Raw genomic sequence first — 20,659 nt, forward strand, 5'->3', positions numbered from 1 at the left:
ACACACAGCGCAGTTAAACAACCCCACTATTTACAGATTAAGTTTCACAAATGACATACAGCACACAAGTGACCTGTCTTAGTTATTCCATTCATCACACAAAATCTGATAGAATGCATCAAATGTTGCTGAACTCTTTGAGGAGGGGAGATTATCCCTGACCCACTTGTTGTATTTAGTGCTTATCATTAAATCACAGACATGTGAAGTGTGCTGGCCAGAAGTATTTCCTGTTTGTGATAGAATCCATTTATGAGAGCTTGAGATCTTGCAGAAGCTTTGAAACTGTCACTATAAAGACACCAAGCCTGCCATCTAGTGCTGTAAATCTGGTACTGCAACTTCTTTGGCTTTTGTTAAACAGAAAACTCGGAAATTGACTAGAGACATTAAAAACAGTTTGCATATTTATGGAATGTATGGAACAGCTTCATTTCTGCTTTGGGTCTAACTGTGGCAGTGTAATTACTTTTAATCCATAATGTTTTGAGTGTGTGTTTCTCCCTTTTTCTGAATTTACTTAAACTCCTGTGAGCTCCAGGTGTGTAGGAACAGTTGGAGCAACATCCTTATATAAGATAATGCCTTACAACAACAACATATGTTTGCACAGGGGGGCTAGCAGAGAGTAGGGAATAATGCAAGGGAAGTAATTAAGATCTTCTCACAAGATGCAACCGTTTATTACACTGAAATGAAGCCAGAAGTCGAGGGTTTAAATGTGTATGCTTGTCTTAAGTATTAATCTGCTTTTCGTGCAACAACTCATATTCTCAGGCTCATTCCATGTCTGCCTCTGCTAATGAACAAAAATCTTTATTGCCCCTTGAGGGAAGTTGCATTGCCCAGTGAGCCTTATAAAACATCTCAGACATAAAAAGTAGACATGCAAAGCCATTAAAACACATCAAGACTGCATTTTTTTGTTTGTTTGTTTAAAAAGGCAAATGAGGAGAGTGAGGCTGATCTCCAAAGAGGTCAAAGGTCGGGTTCAGCTTCAGGACAAACCTCCCATCTCTGGAGGAGACTCAACTTTGATATCGTTATCTCCATAGTAAAATGCTGTCAGTATGAAATTATAGATTACTGATCGTCTTCTGAGTGAAGGTGGTGTGAAATGTTTGCGTTGTACTAAAGAAAATATGCCATGAACTGAAGACAGTAGGCTGTATTTACATAACATTTGCTGTACTTTAGCCATGGTATCATTTTGCTATTATTGCATGTTATCATTGTGCTCCATATCATGTGATTTTGGTCTGGGGTCACATATATTAAATGAAATTAAATCTAAGAAATAACATTCACATTTCTTGATACATCCAAGACGTCAAACCTGATTACTCTCCGGTGATGACTTACATGTGTGAGTTCCCTCTGCAGGTCAGTCTGCATTCCTCTGGCTCAGAGTTTCGTGACGTGGCAGAGTGGTAAGGTAGACTTTATCTCACTCTGAATTATCGATCTTACTCTTTAGTGCCATATTTACACCCGAGCTCAGTGAGGTGTGGTTCACTCAAGGAGGAGTGTTATACATCAACACCCGTAAAAACACATCACATACTGGAAGGTACAGTAGGGCTGTGGAATAAATCTTATTTTAGCCTCCATGTGTCTTCAGATAGCTCAACATGTCTGCATTTTCTGCCAAGGTGCCGACAACAGGATACAAGTTGTAGAGAGAAATAACACATTTTCATTTGTTCTGCTGCCAACCGTGCGTGAGTTCTTTATCAACTTTTTATTTATTATGGAATCATGTGGAAAATGGCAGGTTTTAAGTAGAGACAGACTTTTATTTATTTTTCTAGTTTCCAAAGACATCAATTTCTCATTCACATTCTATCCAAAATAACACAGAATAAATCACATTGTAAGCAGTGCACAGAGCGAAAGAGCCACATGCAAACATGCCTCTAAATATTATAATCATTTGACATGAAATATGAACTTGTATAAAAAATCTTTTGGAATTGCATCCAGTGCATATCAATGTGCATACATGCTAAAATTTAACATTACATCTAATTATTTCTTAGCTATAATCCAATCTAATTAGACCACAATAAAAAAAGCAGTGACTCCCAGAAATAGGCAAATTAAGCTGTGGGTGGCGCTGCTTCTCGAGTGAGCGGACAGAGAGGACACTGTGATGGTGATTCCTGGCCTACAGAGATCACAGTTTGTACCGCAGTAGTAGCAGGAGTTCATGTTGTGCAGAACATCTGAGTTGTATGTCCTTTTTGCTTTTCTCGCTGTTAAATGGGGGAAATAATCATATGATATTATAATCATGACATGACACCATGTGTATATCACTGTAAAATCATACCGGCCTGTAGTGGGCCTTTGCCAGTCCAACACAAGACAAAGCAGACTTTAATTAACTGTAACTGTACTCACTGGGTTCATAGTAGTCGTAAACCTGCACCACAGCGTCCTGTACGTGGGCCACTTTGTAAACTCTGATGATTGGTAATCTGATGCAAACCTCTGACTTGTTAAGCTGCAAATGGGACCAGAGAGGTGAATGATGACATGTAGTAAGACACAATATACTGTACAGTGGCATTTACTTATTTTACTTTTATTACTAATACTGTATAATGTCTATAAGTATCTGATATAGGGAATAATTTTTTCTATTAAAGGTCCCGTATTGTAAAAAGTCAGATTTCCATGTCCTTTTTTTTATCATAAAGCAGGTACAGGTGCTACATAGATACTGTGAAAGTATGAAAAAAAAGCCCGTATTCAGAAACGGTGCCTTTAATCAAGCCGTCAGGACTGCCGTGAAGTTGTGATGACATAACTATACCAGGCTTTTATGAAGGTAGAAAGTCTTGCCTGACTGCAATGACAGAGTTTGGTATGAGGAGTCTGCATTTGAAAATGACACACAAATAACACATATTTGGTTTTTGAAAATTAATTCTGCTACCTCTAGACTCAACTTAACTGCTCCATGCAATTAATATATAAAACTGAAGTAAAATAATCCCCCACCAGAATATGCCTATACTTGGCTGAGATGGTTGACAAAATAAAACTACAATGTGGCTAGAGCTGCCCCCAAACATAGAAATTTCCTTGTCGACCAATAGTCGTCATTTAGGGCCATTAGTCGACTAGTCACCTACATGTTTACAATATAAAGTTAATTAGTAAATGATATATTTTGGGCGGGACAACACAATGGTTTGAGTCCAAGGTGTGAGAAAGAATAGTATCAGGAACATTGTTAACACTGTGCTACATTACAGAGAAATACAAACCCGTACTGATGAATCTTCATTAATATAGGCCTATATTTTATCTACAAGTGCACGTCACACACTGAGCGAGCCGCCTGTTAATGACGCTGTCGGCAAAGCAGTAATGATTGTGCTAAGTGGCTAATGGGCATGTAGCTACTGACATGTTTCAGATGATATGTCATGTCTGTAGTCGACCAATGAAGATGAGTTTACATATCACCTTGGGTTCGTCCTTCACCTTCTCAAAATGATCCCACACTTTGGATTTCCTTACTCAACTGTTAATGCATGACCACGAGATGACAATATAATGAAACACTTACTGAATTTAGGTAGAGGCTGACTTTCTCCGGAAGTATCTCCACCTTTCTGATAAGATCTCTTGGGGCAGTAGCTCCAGGTGAGAGACTGCAACCACTGAGCATGCCAACATCCAATATAACCATGCCTGTCTGAGATATCACCTGGTTGTTCTTTAACCTAGAGAGGACAAATGTATGATGCATGATGATATGTCTTAAATACAGGCATATTTCACATTCAATGTTAATGTGAAATACGTTAATCTGTGTTGCAGTACTTACCTCGTGCATATAGATAACAGCATGTGATCAAGGTCCTTTTCCACGTGTACATCTAATGAGAAAGCCTCCTCATCGTTGCCGTGCTGGAGGTTCTGTGAAAAAGCTCTGCTCTCCAGGTTGTAAAAGATATTCATCTGGACGGATTCATGGAGATGTATAAAAATGTAAAAGTTCAGATTTAGTGGCAAAGAGCTAAAGTTTACTATACTGCCTGATCTCCCAGCAAGAGATTATATGAGATGATTAAGTGCAAATGCCTCAAGGTTGCAAAAATAATATCTGTTATATAAATCTCATTCCATAAAGCAAAAATGAAATAAAGATTAAATCTCTGTATTTGTTTACTTGTTTCAACATTTAAGTTTTGAGTCACGTCAGGAAAAAACATGATATGTTGAAGAGGGGGGGTCTGGAAAAAAAGACAACAGCTTGTAATCTTGAACATGGTGAAAAGATTAACCTCTCACCAGGGTCCTCGCCCTCTCAGTGATATTATCTGGAGACACTAAATGCAGACAGGACTTCAAGCTACAGTATATATTCCAGATGTTAATTGCTGGGAGTCCTTTATCATGCTGCATTTGCATTTCGCTGTTTTAGTTTAGCATTAACAATGCAGCACATTGTGCCGGGTGAAGCTATCATGCACAGCTGCCACGTTCAATTTATTCTGGTCATGCTCCAGCTGTTACACTTCCCTTTATGTTGATTGGATATGTTGGAGGTATGAAAACATCTCTGCATTATGTGGGGGTTGTTTGGTGTTGTTGTGTTACATTTTCCTTAGACCCGATGGGTCTAGCAGAACTCATATTAAAGCTGCAAACTGTAGTTAACAGTTAATAACTGTAATGTCATGAATGTACAGCGCAGACAAAGAAAGACAGTAACAGTGTATAGCTGTACCTGGAATATTGCAAATCCTCTTCCTTCCATGTATATATTTAGGTTTACATCTCTGTCAGCATTAATCTGAAAAGACATAAAATCAACGGTGAAAATAAAGAAAGTCCAGGATGACATGGTGGTATAGTAAACACACCATCATACAAAATATTCAATATATCAAGCATGCAACAAGCGTGGGAGTCCATCTTGGTTTATTACCTCACGGGTCTGATACGTCAGATAGTTGCTGGAGTTGATGTGGAAAAGAGACACAAATGAAGACGCTGGGTCAGATAGTCTGAGCCTTAGGTCGATGGCGTTGGCACCACTGAAGGCAGCGTAACAAGCCAGAGCCTGGAGGGCAACTATTGTGTCCTGAGGAAGAAAAGAGGCAACAGGTCAAAACACCTGCGTCTGGATACATTCTGGATCACCTTATATATATATATATGTCTTTTTTCCTCACAATCAATTTTTGCAAATTTTTGGCTACTTCCAACAAACTGGTTTTACTGTATTTACCAGCTAAAATATAAATTTCCTAAGCAACAAATAAGGGTGGGACACAGGGATACCCAACTTGCTTTGCCTGAGGGGCATTTTGCAAAAATGACAGGGGGTGAGGGGCCAATTTAAGGAAAACTTCACCCACAAAATGGCGGTTTTCTGTGAAGGCATGCAAGAAAAATAAAGCTTTCTTCACAAATTTAAGTTAACACGGCATGACTAATTGATTTACAAATGGTCATTTGATGGGTGAAGTGTTCCTTTAGAGTCTTGTCTCACTCTGTAGTCGTCGAAATCAAGCACTTGGGCAGTGACTTGTTGCGCCAGAAACCAACTAAAAAGGTGTCCTTTAAAGTCGGCATGATACGCAGCCTGTTACCATTACAGTTTAATGGCACCCGGCAGCATTAGTGGGAAACATGGCAGGACGAGGACAAAAGTTAAGGCAGGGGATGTCCGAGTCGGGTGGGTGGGATTGATGGTGGATGGGTACAACAAACACCAATCTTCACCCGAGAGAGCAGTATTTGTGTCTCGGAAGATTCTAAAGCCAAACCTTGTTCTTTTTTCCTAAACCCAACCATGTGTGTTTGCTGTTGAAGGAAAAAAAAAAGATGTTGATTTGCGTTTTGCGGCAGCAGCCCTGTGCAGATCAGGTGTACGCAGGGGTGTTTCTAGATTTGAAGGACGTTCAGGGCCCAGCCCAGACCTCTGTCAGCTCTCTTATGGACTGTGGCATCTTATTTACATTCAAAGTACAAAAAATCCCAATTGGAATGAATGTATTTTTGTTATGAATTACAAAATTGTTGGCGGACCACCTGGCACCTTATCGCAGCCCAGATTTGGCCCATGGACTGTAAGTTGAGTATCACTAGTGCAGTGTCACCTGTGTTGTCCCGTAGCCTCCTAGATGATTTCTCTGCTTGCTTAACCATTTCAAGAGTGCAATGCCCGCCACCAAGCGGCCACGCCGATAAAAAGCCAGCAGGACGTAAGAAGTCATCTCGATCTGCGCCGAGCGCGGCTGCCAGTCATGTGACTCCAGGCTGGCTGAGGATCTCCACAGCATGACTCCATCTTTGGAACAGAATGACAACATAAGTAATCAATATGAGCTTGTATACATACTGTTCTTCCAGTGTTTTTTTTGCTGCACATAAAAAACATCTAATCACACAATAGTGCTGAAACATTGATGTTTTTTGTTGCTGCAGCTCTTGTTCTTCTGGATTAAAGGAACCTTTGGAGTCCCGGGTCAAATTTTGCAAAAGGTTTGAAATCTCACCCACTGCGCAACCAAAACAGTTGTAGCACTTGACAAAATGGTGGCACAGTACAGTTGCTCACTTGACAATGGTCACTTCACTCTCTGACACCAGAGAACCAATTCTGGTAAATTCAGATTGAGGTGGTGCTAAATTAATAATCAAATACTTGTAACTCTGAAATAGTTCATTAGTTAGTATCTGATAAGTCAAAATGGAACAAGACGACCAAGATATGTTCATACCATGGCAGTTTTACAGAACGTAACAGCCGTTTCTGGTATCAACAACAATAATAAGACAAAGAAGCTGTAAAGGTGACTTTTGCATTTCTTTAAAATAAATAAAACATTAATAAATTACCTCTGTAGTCCGCTCTCCTGCTGAGCTGATCCAGGGCAGTGTCAGCCACAGGACTATTGGCCAGAGCTAAAGCATAGGCTACCAGACACAGGCTGTAGTTACTGACCACTCCAGTGGACACTCTGTCCTCCAGGTACTTCTGGGCCAGGGACACATTGCCTGAGTACATGTCCTTCACCCAGAGGAAGCAGACGAAAGAGCATTACTATCAACTTTTTCCTCATGTACTTTACATACTGCGGTTTACTTTTGGTGTCAATGGTATGCTGATAGATTTTCGATGTAATGAGTCCTCAGGACCCATTTGTGGTCTTTTGAGAGGGTCCCAAATAAAACTTGTTTTCTGACAAATAAGTGCTAAACTCATGTAACTAAACTCATGGACATAAAACAAATTAAATCTCAAATCTGAAAATGTTATTTACAAAACCATAGAGTGTAGGCCATATGTATCTTTATAGTCTATGTTCAAATCATAAAAAATGTCACATCTTGAGCTGGTTATAGAGAGCACCAAAATCATCTCCCCAGTATCAAGTGAAGCAGAATCAGCTTTATTGGCTATTCTATGTGTGCACATAGAAAGCATTTAACTCTAAATCAAATACGATATGACTGTTATGTGATGTGATAACCCATGAAAACTTTAAATAAACTACTGTGAACATTCAATAATTTAATATTCTAAGAAATACATTGTTTTTCTTTCTGAGAAGAGTTTTTTTCCTTTGAGCTTATTGTAGTTAAAGTGAAGTGAACTAGACTTCAAAACCTCCTCTTGGCTCTGTTTTCAAGCTTGAGAAAATCTAGACCATGACGATGCGGGTCCCTTTGGTAAAGCCTGATTCAATAGCAAAGAGTCCTGCAGAGAAAGTTCTTGTTCCAGCACTGGCAACAACTGCCTAAACTGCAAGGCAACCCAAAAAAGGAAGATGGACATATCAAACAGAGTCAATAAATAAATGAAACAAAACATGTCGACATCAGCAAAGCATTTCAGCCTTCTGCTAACGGAGCCAAAGGTTCGCGGCTGCAGCTTCAGGTTCACATTTATGTAGCTAATGTTAACTGTAGCACTGAATCACAGTGTTTACTCCACCTCACTCCCTGATGCTACACACCACTTCACTGGTTGGAGAGCAGGTAGCAGCTCTGGAGATGAACCCCTGATCAGTGGCCGCAGCAACTCGAATCCAGCCAGTGCAACCGGACCAGACTAGTGCAGACCAGATGGCGCCAACTTCACACTGGATCAGTAAACTTTCTGTTGCTGCCGTTACACAGGTCAGACCCATTGCTGTCACTTGCCACCAGCCTACTGTGACACCTGGCACTGGGTGGTTTGCACTGGTCAAGTTCAAGCCATTGCAGCCACTGACTAAAGTTTGGGAGCTGCTGCCCGCTCTACTCCCTTCAAAACAGTCCGCAGTGGCAGGAATCTAGGAGGTGAGACCGGAGGGTGGCTAGCTAGCTAATTCTTGTCTCATTTGTGGTCTAATAAGGAGAGAATGGGCAAGGAGGGGCTGAGCAAATGTGCTACGTGCAAATAAGTCAATATGGTAAACACTAGGTTACTGTATAAGGTGCATGCATATGCCCGTGGTCGTCTGGTGGGAGGGGCTTAGGACAGAGAGGGTAGAGGTGGATTATTAAATTTTTTTTGCCTTTTCTAGATTTCTGCCTACCTCAGCCTTGAATGTTAAATATACAACAGTTTACCATTGACACAATAACAAATGCAAGAATTTTGTAAAATCCCATCTCGTAACTTCCTCTGCTGAAATTCACAAATTTCCCTAACTTACCACGTAGGTCTCGTCCTCCAGCAGTGCCATCAGTACGTAGGCAGTGAGTCCCACTGAACCATCATCCAGTCCTCCCTGCATCTCCGTGTGGATCAACTTGCCCACCTCAATAAACTCTCCCTGGGGCCCCTGGTGTTTCAAGAGCCAAGTCATGGCCCTGGTTAAGACACTCTGGTCCACCTGCATGTAGGACTGAGCCTGAAGGAAGCACCTCAGCACAAAGGCTGTCAACCTGAGACCACAGACAGGAGAGGGAACATCAGAGGCAGAGAAAGTGAAGCATTTTTTTAATTAAGTGATGATGGAGCAAAATAAATTCACTTAATTTATGCAACACTGCTGATTGTTTGCCTCCTATAAGAGTATTACCATTACACTGACGACCTACCATATGCTGCCAGAGGTGTCGCTGGCTCCAAAAGCACTGAATGAGCCATCTTCTCGTTGGTAGGACAGTTGTTTCTGATAACCTTACCACAGAAAACAAGGACGAGTTTGCAACACCATCCAAAAAAGCACCTCTCAGAAGTAATGGAGCACATAAAATAACTTCGCTCATACATTATACTGTACACAGTACATTTACTGTAATTCAGCAGGTTACCTTCCATCATGTAGCCCAAAGCCCTGCTCCTGATCTCTTTGTTGTCCTGGACTGACTTGTCCAGGTACTGGAGAACATAAATACTTGGAGCAAAGTGGATCATGTTCTGCTCTCCACAACCAAGAGGCATCTGAACCAGCGAATCCAAGTTGCGGATGGCCAAGATATCACCTGTGTAAAGCAATACAAGAGGGAAGGAGCGAGGATTTAACTGCTGCATTCATGAACATCTTGTGCATATTTTTTTTTTCCTGAAAGTGTACCACCTGGTCTCGCCCCACTGTGCTGTGATAGGCTGGCACTAGCCCTAAGCATGACCTCTTTGCCCTAACCCTAACCACTTACAACCTCAGCATGTCGACATGACGACTACTAGCCAATCACAGCACAATAGGGCAGAACTAGACTGAACACTTTTAGTAAAAAAGTTGTGCTTTATAAATAGGTTTCAGACTGGACAGACCTGAAGGGGGTCAGAAAGTATCTGTTCTGTGAATTACTAGCCCTGTTAACACCTGGTATTAAATGCTTCCCCACATGCATCTCAAGTGACCACTTTGATTTCACTTCCCTGCTATACATGCAAATAAACACATACATTATTTCTCTTTGCAAAGACCAAACGCATTGTTGTTTTTGACAGGTAGCAGGTTTGTTGTTTTGTAGGCACGCTTATAGCCGTTAATATTTAAAATGGGTAAAATTTTGTTTCACGTAGAGCAGCGTGCAGCACATTGATTCGTTCAACATCACCTCTCTCTCTCTCTCTCTCTCTCTCTCTCTCTCTCTCTCTCTCTCCCTGTTTATCATGAGACACGCCCACCCCACCTCCTGCTGTCTTCCGACTGATGTAGGAGTGTGAGCTCAGCCCTGTGGACAGTTGGTGAGAGTTCGCCCGCACACACAAAGTGGCAGGGATAACTGTTAGCATCACACTGTTAACATTGCCTAACAGTTATTAACAAGTCAAGCTGTTTTGGTGTCAGAGTAGCAGATGTTGAACTGATCGATTGTCAGCTCCAGGGACTGTCCTTCAGCACTGCATCATATATGGAATTTATACTTGTGCATCAGCTCTATGCAAACCCTACACTGTAGCCTACGCTAGGGTGACCATATTTTGATTTCCAAAAAAGAGGACATTCGGCTGGCCATGAGATAGCCTACTTAAATGATACTCGCAGTTTACTCAAAGATGCCTTATAATTTTAATATATTTAAAGTTTATATGTATGGATAGAAAATTCAGTTATATTACAAAATAATATCTCTCAAAGACAGAAATTCAGATAGGCCCCTATAGATAGGGGACACATACACACACTAGAGTGTGGCTACCCGATCCGAGCCCGACAAGTCCCGGCAGGAGGCCTACCCGACGGGTCGGGCCCGGTTCGGTCAAAAATGTATAAATTGTATTCGGGCTCGGGTTGGATTCGGTCAGCTTTCAGTGAAAATGTAGTGTAAAAATAAATAAAATCCTGTTGTCTGTGCTGTTTATTGCTTGGGCTCTGTTATTTACGTGACAACACCTGAACACAACACACACAGAAGCCTCGGACCTTCCGCCGCCCGCCTCCGCCTTGATTAAACGCTGAAAATAAAATAAAAGAGGGAGAGAAGTTTTCCTATTTTATCTTACTTTGTTATATTTCTCCCTCTCCTCTTGCAGCCTCGCTGGAAGCCTCGGACCTCCCGCCGCCCGCTCCCGTCTCAAACACGGAGGTCTCCCTCTCTGCGGAGCACCCACGGCGTACGCCTGTTAAATAGCCTGTAACCATAACAACTGTGTGACACAAACTCAGTGCTTTAGTAATTAAATAATGTCGGGCTCGGTTCGGTTTCGGACATAACAAAACAGAATGACTGTCGGGTTCGGACAGAAATATGTAACTGTCTTATACTAAACATGTTTTCCAAACAAATATAGCATGCTAATGTTATTAGCACAAACCATAGCGTTTTGCACTGTATAAATTAGCCTAGCGACTACCAGAGTTTTCTCTACTCGTATGAAGCCAGGATAAATCACACACAAGACATAAAATGCTATTTTTGTGGAGGCTTTATTGTCTTCACAATTTATTGTTTCTTATCTGTGAAATAAAAGGAAATAAAAGCTTTGTTTCTACTGAGGGAAATGATTTCAGCTTACAAAAACAGACAGGAGGTCTGTGTTGCCATGACGTGTAGTTACATTTCTGGGGAGGTGCACAGTGTAGGCCCTACAGCGATGCAGAGCCTACGATGTAGGTACAGCTTTGATTGGACGCAGAAGTATAAATCCCACTTAACCTGTGTAACTCCAGCCACAGACAGTTTGAGTCTGACAAGCAAGGATGTCAGCTGATGAGGCGGTCCTTCAGTGTGGTCCAGGACACATAAGCGTATACACTGCTGAAAGAATGTGGCCATATGCAGCCCTGACCACCTCCACATGTAGTCTGAGCGATTGGATCTCAAGATGCATTGGGTGCATTAACACCTGTACTTAGAGCTGTTTATACCAGGTGTTACTGGGCCATTATAACTTCCCACCTTTACCCTACTTCTACATACTTCTATCAAGACATGTTACAGCTACAAGGTACGGGAAACAGAGAGGAAACTATAGAGCACCATTTCAAGCAGAAAGCTTGACAAAGGCTCCATCCTGCACATTTGCTTGGTGTTTAATAAAGCTCACTATCACAACAAGTACAGGAACCACACATTTGGCTGCGACTGAGGAAAATACTGAGTCTTGCTTTTCTACCATGACGAATGCCCAACATCCCTCAGCCTGAATGGAGCCAAGCCAAACAGACTGACAGCTGTTCAGAATCTGCCCGCAATAAACATTCCTGTTTGATGTCCATCGTTCCCATTTTTCAACATTCAGAACCTAAATCTTTTCAGGACAAAGGAAAATGCAGGCACATATTACACATGCCTAATTGACTAAAAGTAAACATGAAGAGCACTCAGATGGAACTGCCAGTGGCACAACAGGGGAGGACAAATGGCAGACTTACCAACCAATGCCACATGGGCCCTCTGGCTGCCCGGCACCACATCTGGTGGAAAGGAGAAGGAGATGGATCTGGAACTGTTGTGTTTCACTAGTGCCATCTCCAGGAACAGAGTCTCCGAGAAAGACTGCTCAACTCCCTCAGGCTTCGGGAACATGGAAGTAATTCACTGTTATAGGATTAAGCGTATGCCACGTAGCATTTCCAAATACACTTTTTTACTGGTACATCGCATGCATATGGATACTATCCAGTGTTTCCATCATACCACACCTTCACAAGCACTTTCCAAATAAGGCTGTCGGAGGCCTCTGCAGATACGGCATCTACAGATATTTCCATCTCGCCCAGATCCCTGGGCCTTATAGGGAACAGCGCTGACGCAGAGGCATGACTCCCTAAGGTGAGTTTTTGGGCATTTACCACCGAGACATCCCCTTTGTCTGCCAAAACAAACTCGAAGGCCTCACTCTGCGCCAGCAGCAGAATGACCTGTGGATAAAAACATAAAAGAGCAAGCGTAATCCCTTAAGACCAAGAATTTGACATTTTCTGTGTGCCATATACAACAGTGACAGATTATTGGGAGATACTAATACATCATTTACTGGAGGGTTTGTTGGAATCGAATTTAAGGACAAAAAGTAATACCTTACAAGTCAGATAATTTACGATCCTATTTTAGCCAGAATACTCCACAAATTCAGTCCATACCTCTATGTTGTGCTCTAAATGGTTGATGACCTTCACCTCCAAGACAATCTCCTCCCCTCTGATGAGGTATGATGGAACATCAAGAGACAAGGAGAAATCTTTGGACACGGTCAACTGTGAATGAGAGAACATAAACAAATTCAAAACGACTTTAGCTAACGTTTGCCTTTTTTCTACACGTGCTGACTTTTCTTGGCTTGGTATGACTTGGGGCATCAGCCCAGTGCAGTATGGGATTTGCACCTCCATTCCAACAGGGCTTAATTTTCTAATAAACACATTTCCTTTCCTTTAAATTCCTCACAATAAGTCCACCAACAGTGAAACACAACAGTTCCAGATCTGTCTTCTTCTCCTTTCTACCAGACAAAGAAGAAGAACATCATCTTTGCAATAGGAAACAACAAGATTTGTGGGAAATACAACCTCAAAATTTGAGGAAGATCTCTGATATATAGATGCACAAAGTTACCTTTTGGGGCACAGGAGTGAAACCCAAACCCAGATTGTCTGACATGACCAGTGCAGCAGCTTTCAAAGAGGTAACACCATCTGGCACCGTTATTTCTCCACTCATCCATATATTATCACTGATAGAAATGACAGAAGAAAAATCAGAACACCGAATTTATTCAACAGGTTTTGCTACTTTACTTAAATATTTGACAATAATTGAATCACCTGCCCATTTCCAACATATGCACTCACCTAACATAAGTGTCTAGCCACAGCAGGGACTCATAGGCACCCATCCAGTGGCTCCAGTATCTCTCTACCATTAGAACATCTCCTTCTAAAAACCCCAAAGATGAGAGAGGGGAGATTAGAGGAAGCTCAAAGTGTACAAACATCTGAAGAGTGAAAATTAAATCCAGTAGTATTGAAAATGTGGGACCAAGCCAATATGCTAAATGGCCATAAGAGGGACTCCAAATATAAAGTAGATGTCATATTTATCATCATACCATTGTTAGGTCCATCGGGCTGCCCTCCTTTATATAATCTGGTATTGGTCAGCATCCTAATATTACATCCCTGTGGTGTGGGAGACACAGAAAAGATAATTACATAAGAAATTACAGCTGCTGTACTCATGTTATTTGATGTAAACACCATGAAAGCCTGGGAGGTCATCAGTTCATGTATCATTAGAGTAACAGCCAGTGAAATATGGGTCAGGTCTTGGCAGGTGATGTAAGGTGTAAAACAGTCTCCGAAGATGCCCGAGGAGATCTCGCTTTTTAAAACGGTCTGTTCTATGAGATACAATACACGGCGCCAGTGATTTGGAGATGAGGAAAGGTCATCTTAAGACGGCACACTGAGGAGAAGCTTTGTTTCCTTTTTCTTGCAAGCATCAATAACCCTCAGGTCCTGCACCCGACACACTAGAGTTACCAGCTCTTAGAAACAGCAGACTCATCTCCTAACAAAGCAGACAGATAGGTTACATCAAGACTAACCGGTTTAGTGGTCACACACTGAATGCCCATACAGTATCTAACTGGGAAAAATGTGTCCAGGAGGTATTTACAGCAGATTAAGGAGAGTGGGAAGATTGGTGCTTTGTAATTAAACTGTGAAATGGACAAAAGAGAAATGAAGCAAATCTGACATAATCTAAACAAGCGATGTTCTGAACGAGGTTCACAGGAGTTTAAGTTTCAGAGGTGATATTTTGCTCTTTTGTGTAAAGAAATAAACATTTACGCCTTTAGGCTTTAGCAAGTTAAAAGGGTTGTCATACCTGCTCCTCTTTTAAGTCGAGGTCAGCCCGCGGAGCGTCATCATGAGCCCCCATTACAGCAATTCCTAACTGGAATCTCGCTTCAGGAGCAGTCACGGTGAGCGTTACCGGCTCACCTGGCTGGGCTTTGTCAGTGCTCCAGCTCAGAGATACCTGAGGAAGGCAAACATACAAACATTTACAGGCATGTTCCCAAAGTATCCTGCACTCATTAGAATTAGAATACATTGAAAGAATTAAAGTACATGGTTGTGTTGGTCGATGGGTATGTGCGCCGTGTCACTGGTGACCTCTGCGTCAGAAAGGATGCAGTAGACAGTGACACATGCCTCAGGAGACCAGGACACTGTTGGTGTCAGAGAGAAAGAGGAGGAATTCTGTGTCCCAGCAGCCACCACCTGACCTCTGGAGCTCACCTGGAAATCAAACAATATATGTATTTGTTCTTTGCATTTAACCACAAACTTCTTCTAGTATTGTGTTTATAAAAAGTAATAAGCACAGGCTGGCCCATAAGCTCTTATAATGATCTTGACATTTACATTGTGTGTAGCACATTTAAGCACAGTGATACCAAATAAAAACATCATGTCTGAACACTGGCAAACACTGCTGGTTGGAGCAAATGAAAAGACAAATTCAAAACTTCCAGGAAACCAATACCAGTAATATAATCTTTACTTAAGAGCAGTGTTGGAGGCTGTGTGGGCACATAAATGCTAATCATTCCCACATCCTCTGGTCATGTAAATATAGGCAAGAATCTATGTTTAACCTGGAGATATTTTAGGTTATATGACTCCTAAAGAGAGTAACATATTGTGTCTTGGACTGATAATAGAGGAGTAGTTTTAAGAAGCGACCTCTAACTCTGCACACAAAATTGCAGTGAAATGGACGGAGCTTGGAAAGGGTTAGGTATATGATGATGATGTACGATTATATTACAGATCGCACTAGAAAACAATACACCATGATGAACTTATCATGAGGATAAGTGTGATTATCATGTCCAGCCGCACCCAAACAGACTGATGGGAAACAGAAAAACAACCTCAGATAATACAAAGGATCTCAAGCACTGGCGAATTTCATATGGAAAGATATGACATTATGACATATGACATTTCAAATAGTTGAAAATCCAGCCACATTTTTAAACTGTCCTTCATCCCCACCTCCATCTTACTACTTAATAAACAAATAAATACATCTGATGTTGATCCAGTATGTTTAGTGCCATTTTAGGAGTTGATGATTATCAGGATAATATTGTGAATCCAAACAATTTTTACCAGGATAATCATGACATGAAATTTCATATTGTCTCAGGAATAAGGAGAAGACCTCTCCCAGAAGGACTCTATATTTCTATTTTTGGTACTATATTGTATCTTACTGATTATTTTATAGGCAATTTTAAATCTTTGTCTTTTTGTTTTATTGAATATTTAGGTGAGATAACTTATAACCCTTTAAGGAGTTTTTCATCTCACCTGCACAATCTGATTTTTGCTGCTGTTGATGTTTTTATACCAATTGTTTTAATACTGTGCAAATAAATAATAGAAATACGAATACGAAAGATTAAAGGAGAAATGGATCAGCTTCACGTGAACAATAACGACACTCAAGTTATACAATTATAAAAGTTCTTCAGCACTTTCTGCAGTGTCCTTCACACAGATATGCATATGCAAATGTCATTACTGCCTTAAAAATGGTTATGCTATCTGCATTATTTGATATATTTGACCAAACATACCACAAAGTGAAGTTTAGTTGTTTGAAAGGTGCTCCTCACATCGAGCTGAAGCGGCAATCCAATCTGAAAGTTAAACATGTAATGTGAATTATGTCTTGGTTACATCATTAACAACAATTTCTGCTGTATTACTTCTGTTTCAATGTATTGTCATGGTAGAAAATATGTGTTTAGAGTTACCTGTGCAGGTAAGGTGTCAATTGGGGAGATCTGAATATATGAGCCACTAGGAGAGGAGTGATTGTTGTAGACAGTCAGAGTCTCCTCAGTGGTCTGGAATCTTGCCTGAATATAAACACAGGATACAGAACATGTAAAAAGAAATAATCATTCATGCTACATAAAAGCTATCATTAATCCTACTGTGCTGCTGTTTTTCCCTTAAGGAAGGTAAATGTGTTTCTAGAATCTTAGGATGTTTACTTACACTCTACTGAAGTTTACAGGTCCTCAAGTCATTTTCTTAATGGTAAACACGTGTAATCCTACTGTACTGAAACCACTCATCTTACGTACAGCGAAACTGCCGAACATGCTTCCCCCTCAGGACCAACATTCCAGGTGCTGTAACTGAAAATACTTACCCGAATAAAAAGCATCCGCACTTGATCCTGTAATCTAAACTTAATGTGGACGTTCCCGTCCTCAGGCACTGGAAGTGTAAGCGTTGTAGGGTCAGCATTCATCGTGGATGTTCTCTGAGTGACTTCAATCACAGCAGAGTTCATTAGATCCTGCTGGCTCAGTGGCTTTCCGTCATATCTGAGGATCCTTAGCTGTGGAGTAGAAACAGAGAGGGGAGTTAGCTCAGCTTAAAATGAATTTCACATAAATACAATAATGCTAATTCACTTACTTTTGCAGAGAAGTCTAAAGATGGCTTTAGTGTAGGTGGAAAGTCTTTGAACACTAGCTGGTACGCGTTCGCCATGAGGTGGACTTCCACTGTTTTGTTCACTTTAAATCCTTGGGTGAAGAGAGATGGTGTAAAACAATGGTTTGAAGATGCAACTGAGATGCTACAATCAACATAGTGTCAGAATATATCTCACCTGTGGAGCTGTCAGTAACGCAGGCAGCAACATGCACACGGCTGCTGATTCCTTGAAGCTGGTTTTCGCTGAAGTAAAACTGTGTTGACCCGTAGATCTGAAAAACATCGGTCAAAAGTGAGCCAATGCTGAAAATGTTAGTAAATGCTGGCTAAAAGCATAACTTTCATTTATGAGCTACAGGGACAATAAAACCTCACCTCTTTAGTTTGTGTTAGCGTGAATGAAGTGGCTTCATCGTGCACAACAGACGCCAGAGTGACAGCTAGTGTTCCCTGTACAGGCTGTCCACTGGGGTAACTAGTGGGGGTGAAACAAAGTATTAACATTGCTGTATACTTGCTCAACATTTGTGTAAATGTGATCTTATCAATTTGCCTGAGCTAACTGAACTCACAGCGCTCTCACTGATCCTGAGATGTCATCACCAATGAGAACCTGAGAGGGTGTCTTCAACAACACTTCAAAGTGAGGATACTCTGCAACAGCAGTCAGTAAAATTACGCAAATGAAATTATTTATGTCATAAGGTTTACTTATAAACAAGACTAAGAGTCTACAGCCATGCTAGCAGCTCTGTGAGGCTACTTACTTAGGAACTTTGAGCTTTGAGCTAAATGTTAACATCAGCATGTTACATGGTCACAATGACAGTGCTAACAGGCTAATGTTTAGGGAATATGTCTACTGAGGTCCCCTCTCAGTTTAGCATGTTGCTGGTTAGCACTTAACAAAATGCAGCACAGGCTGATAGGATGTCATTTGTTTTGCAGGTATTTGGTCATAAACCAAATCATTTGACTAATGAAGACATGTGTCTACATAGCGTTTTATTCCAACTGCCAGTGTCTTTTATCAATTGTTCCCAATGAGGAAAGAGTGTATGCGGCCATATGTATCTGCCTAGAGACATGGCACTACAGCCAGAGCACTCCAGCTTTTTCGTGTGGCTGCTCCGAGAGCTCTTGGTTAAAATCTCTGAACTTTTCAGAAAGGCAGTGATGTCGTCACTGCCACTCCTTTAGCTTCTGTCTATCCCTAGCTGTATGATATGTCAGTTTTGGGGGCGGCAGTAGCTCAGTCCGTAGGGACCTGGCTTGAGAACCGGAGGGTCGACGGCTCAAGTCCCCGTATGGCTGCCCCCTCGCTCTGACATCCCTTCATTTCATGCATGTATAGGTCCTGTTTGTGCATGTGAGGGTATTTCAGCCCTGTGTGTATGACAACAGAATGGAAAAGTGTATCTTCTTCTTCTTCTTCTTCTTCAGTCAAACTATCACAACAAAGACAGAAAAATCCATTCATGGGAGCAGATCCGGTGGACACTGACCGTTACTAGTAGTGAGAGTGCTTTTATCACCAGACGCATTGTGAGCTTGTTTTTAACTGTGAAGCCTTGTCAACCCGCTGTTAACGTAGCATCACATTAGCATCACGTTGGCTACCTATGTTAATGTCAAGATGTGCTGGGATGAAGCACTCCTCTGCATCCTGCCCCCTCCTTTCTGCCATAGAAAAATGCTACGTGGACACATGGTTGTACTAGAGGAAAATCCCAAAGTATTTAGAACGTATCATCTAGGGACCTCGAATTTTTGGACCACATATTTTTTTAAAAAAAAGTATCCAGTAGTTGTGATATTTTAGTAAAAACCAACAATGTCAACCTCACAGTGGCGCCAGAGGAAGTCAGAGGACTACAGAAGTCAGTAAGATTCATCCTCTGGGGACAATGCATGTCCGTTCCAAAATTTCATTGCATGGCTGAAAAATAATATTACAATAAACTGGTAGATCTATTACCGTAATCCTCCACAATGAATTCTCTCTCATCAGTTGCATCCTGTAGGGAAGAGGATGAGAAGCAAGACGGTAAGATGCTTTTCTTATTCAATTCAAACAGCAGCTTTTTACCCAGCATGCAACACAACAGGTAAACATATTTCTATATTTCAACCCTACATTCACTGTGGTTGTGATCGCCCATATCCCAAGAGGTGGTGTCTGGGACAAACTGAATTCCCGCAACACAATCCCCAGATTCCCTGTGGACTCCCACCTATCCACAACGTCCCCACTGGGATCCTGCATGTGACAAAAGAAAGTCAGTCAAACTTAACACTACCAGCACCACACAATGCCCTCTGAAAAATCCATTCAGCTCCTCTGGCTTTGTTCTTTCACACAGAGGACAGAGACATACCCGTATAGAGATTTCCACTCTGCCTTTGTATGGATGGTTATCCAACTGAACAGACACAACTCTGACTTTGACGGTATCGCCTGGATGGTAGCGTGATCTGTCGGTTTGAATGAAGGTGGAGACGTTCCTGGGGCTGAAGCTGAGAGTGGTGGTGTTAGTGAAAATGACATCATCCCCGCTGTAGCCCCTCACCGTCAAGTTTATGAGGGAATTCTGGGTTGTAGAGCCGAGAATCTGGAGCTATTGTAGAAGAATTTTCACAAACATATACATGTGATATCAAGTTAAACAAGTCATTTAATCACTACCAAGTATTATTTTCTGATCTGAAAGAGATAATTATACTCACAGGAGGAAGTATGAGGATCCTGGTCACACCTTAAAAACAAAATGTTACGTCAGCCCTGTAATAAGTCAAAAAGTAACCATGCAAATTAACCCTAAACTGCTTTGTAAATGCGGTGTTACCTCCTTGGAACTCCTCTGTCTGGGATACTTTGGTGTCACCATGTGTCAGCTCAGCCATCACCCTGCCAGTGAAGTCAGTGAGGACGGTGACAGCCAGGGAAGTAGGTGTCCCAGTATACAACACCTCTGGATTTGAGATCAGAAACAATGTCCTGGTAGAAAGAGGAAGGATGGCGTGTTACTGACTGGTGAAACAAAGTGGGTCATCTTTTAAAAACTGCATTGATATATAAAATTTAAAGAAAATGAGTGTATTAACAAACCAGGTCTCTTACCTGGATGAGTCCTGAGTCAAACCAGGCACAGCAGAACACAAAACTCCCACACACACAACCAAAGTCCAGATCCCATCCATGCCTCTAATCCAAGCCTCGCCACCCATTCAACATCTGATTCAGACACCAAACTGACAGTGACCGCTCT

At 41.4% G+C, this 20,659-nt stretch overlaps 1 protein-coding gene across 1 annotated transcript; it reads right to left on the bottom strand.

Moving 5' to 3' along the window:
* Positions 1 to 1,766: 1,766 nt before the first annotated feature.
* Positions 1,767 to 20,636, bottom strand: LOC117266796 (CD109 antigen-like). The gene is made up of 32 exons (XM_033642144.2): positions 20,512 to 20,636; positions 20,237 to 20,388; positions 20,118 to 20,146; positions 19,769 to 20,008; positions 19,528 to 19,650; positions 19,369 to 19,408; positions 17,963 to 18,044; positions 17,766 to 17,865; positions 17,566 to 17,662; positions 17,370 to 17,479; positions 17,098 to 17,289; positions 16,694 to 16,798; positions 16,514 to 16,576; positions 14,994 to 15,164; positions 14,749 to 14,901; positions 13,967 to 14,036; positions 13,710 to 13,794; positions 13,474 to 13,591; positions 13,002 to 13,115; positions 12,561 to 12,779; positions 12,291 to 12,432; positions 9,277 to 9,447; positions 9,061 to 9,142; positions 8,673 to 8,904; positions 6,868 to 7,039; positions 6,126 to 6,316; positions 4,949 to 5,104; positions 4,748 to 4,813; positions 3,842 to 3,975; positions 3,581 to 3,737; positions 2,404 to 2,506; positions 1,767 to 2,255 (listed from the first exon to the last, which is right to left on the bottom strand). Exons 1-32 carry the CDS (start codon positions 20,616 to 20,618, stop codon positions 2,056 to 2,058), a joined length of 4,176 nt encoding a protein of 1,391 aa, XP_033498035.1. The 5' UTR covers positions 20,619 to 20,636; the 3' UTR covers positions 1,767 to 2,055.
* Between the last annotated feature and the right edge of the window lie 23 nt (positions 20,637 to 20,659).

The sequence above is a fragment of the Epinephelus lanceolatus genome, chromosome 15, assembly GCF_041903045.1.
Source record: "Epinephelus lanceolatus isolate andai-2023 chromosome 15, ASM4190304v1, whole genome shotgun sequence".
NCBI classification, from domain to species: Eukaryota; Metazoa; Chordata; class Actinopteri; order Perciformes; family Serranidae; genus Epinephelus; species Epinephelus lanceolatus.

Bases quoted from the DNA above. Each gene is read 5' to 3' on its own strand.
- LOC117266796 (XM_033642144.2), bottom strand. From the start codon at position 20,618: ATGGGTGGCGAGGCTTGGATTAGAGGCATGGATGGGATCTGGACTTTG. The intron at 18,045-19,368 runs GTAATAGATCTA...CTGCTGTTGCAG, and splicing joins ATTCATTGTGGAGGATTACG to AGTATCCTCACTTTGAAGTG. The intron at 8,905-9,060 runs GTAGGTCGTCAG...CTGTGGTCTCAG, and splicing joins GACACCTCTGGCAGCATATG to GTTGACAGCCTTTGTGCTGA.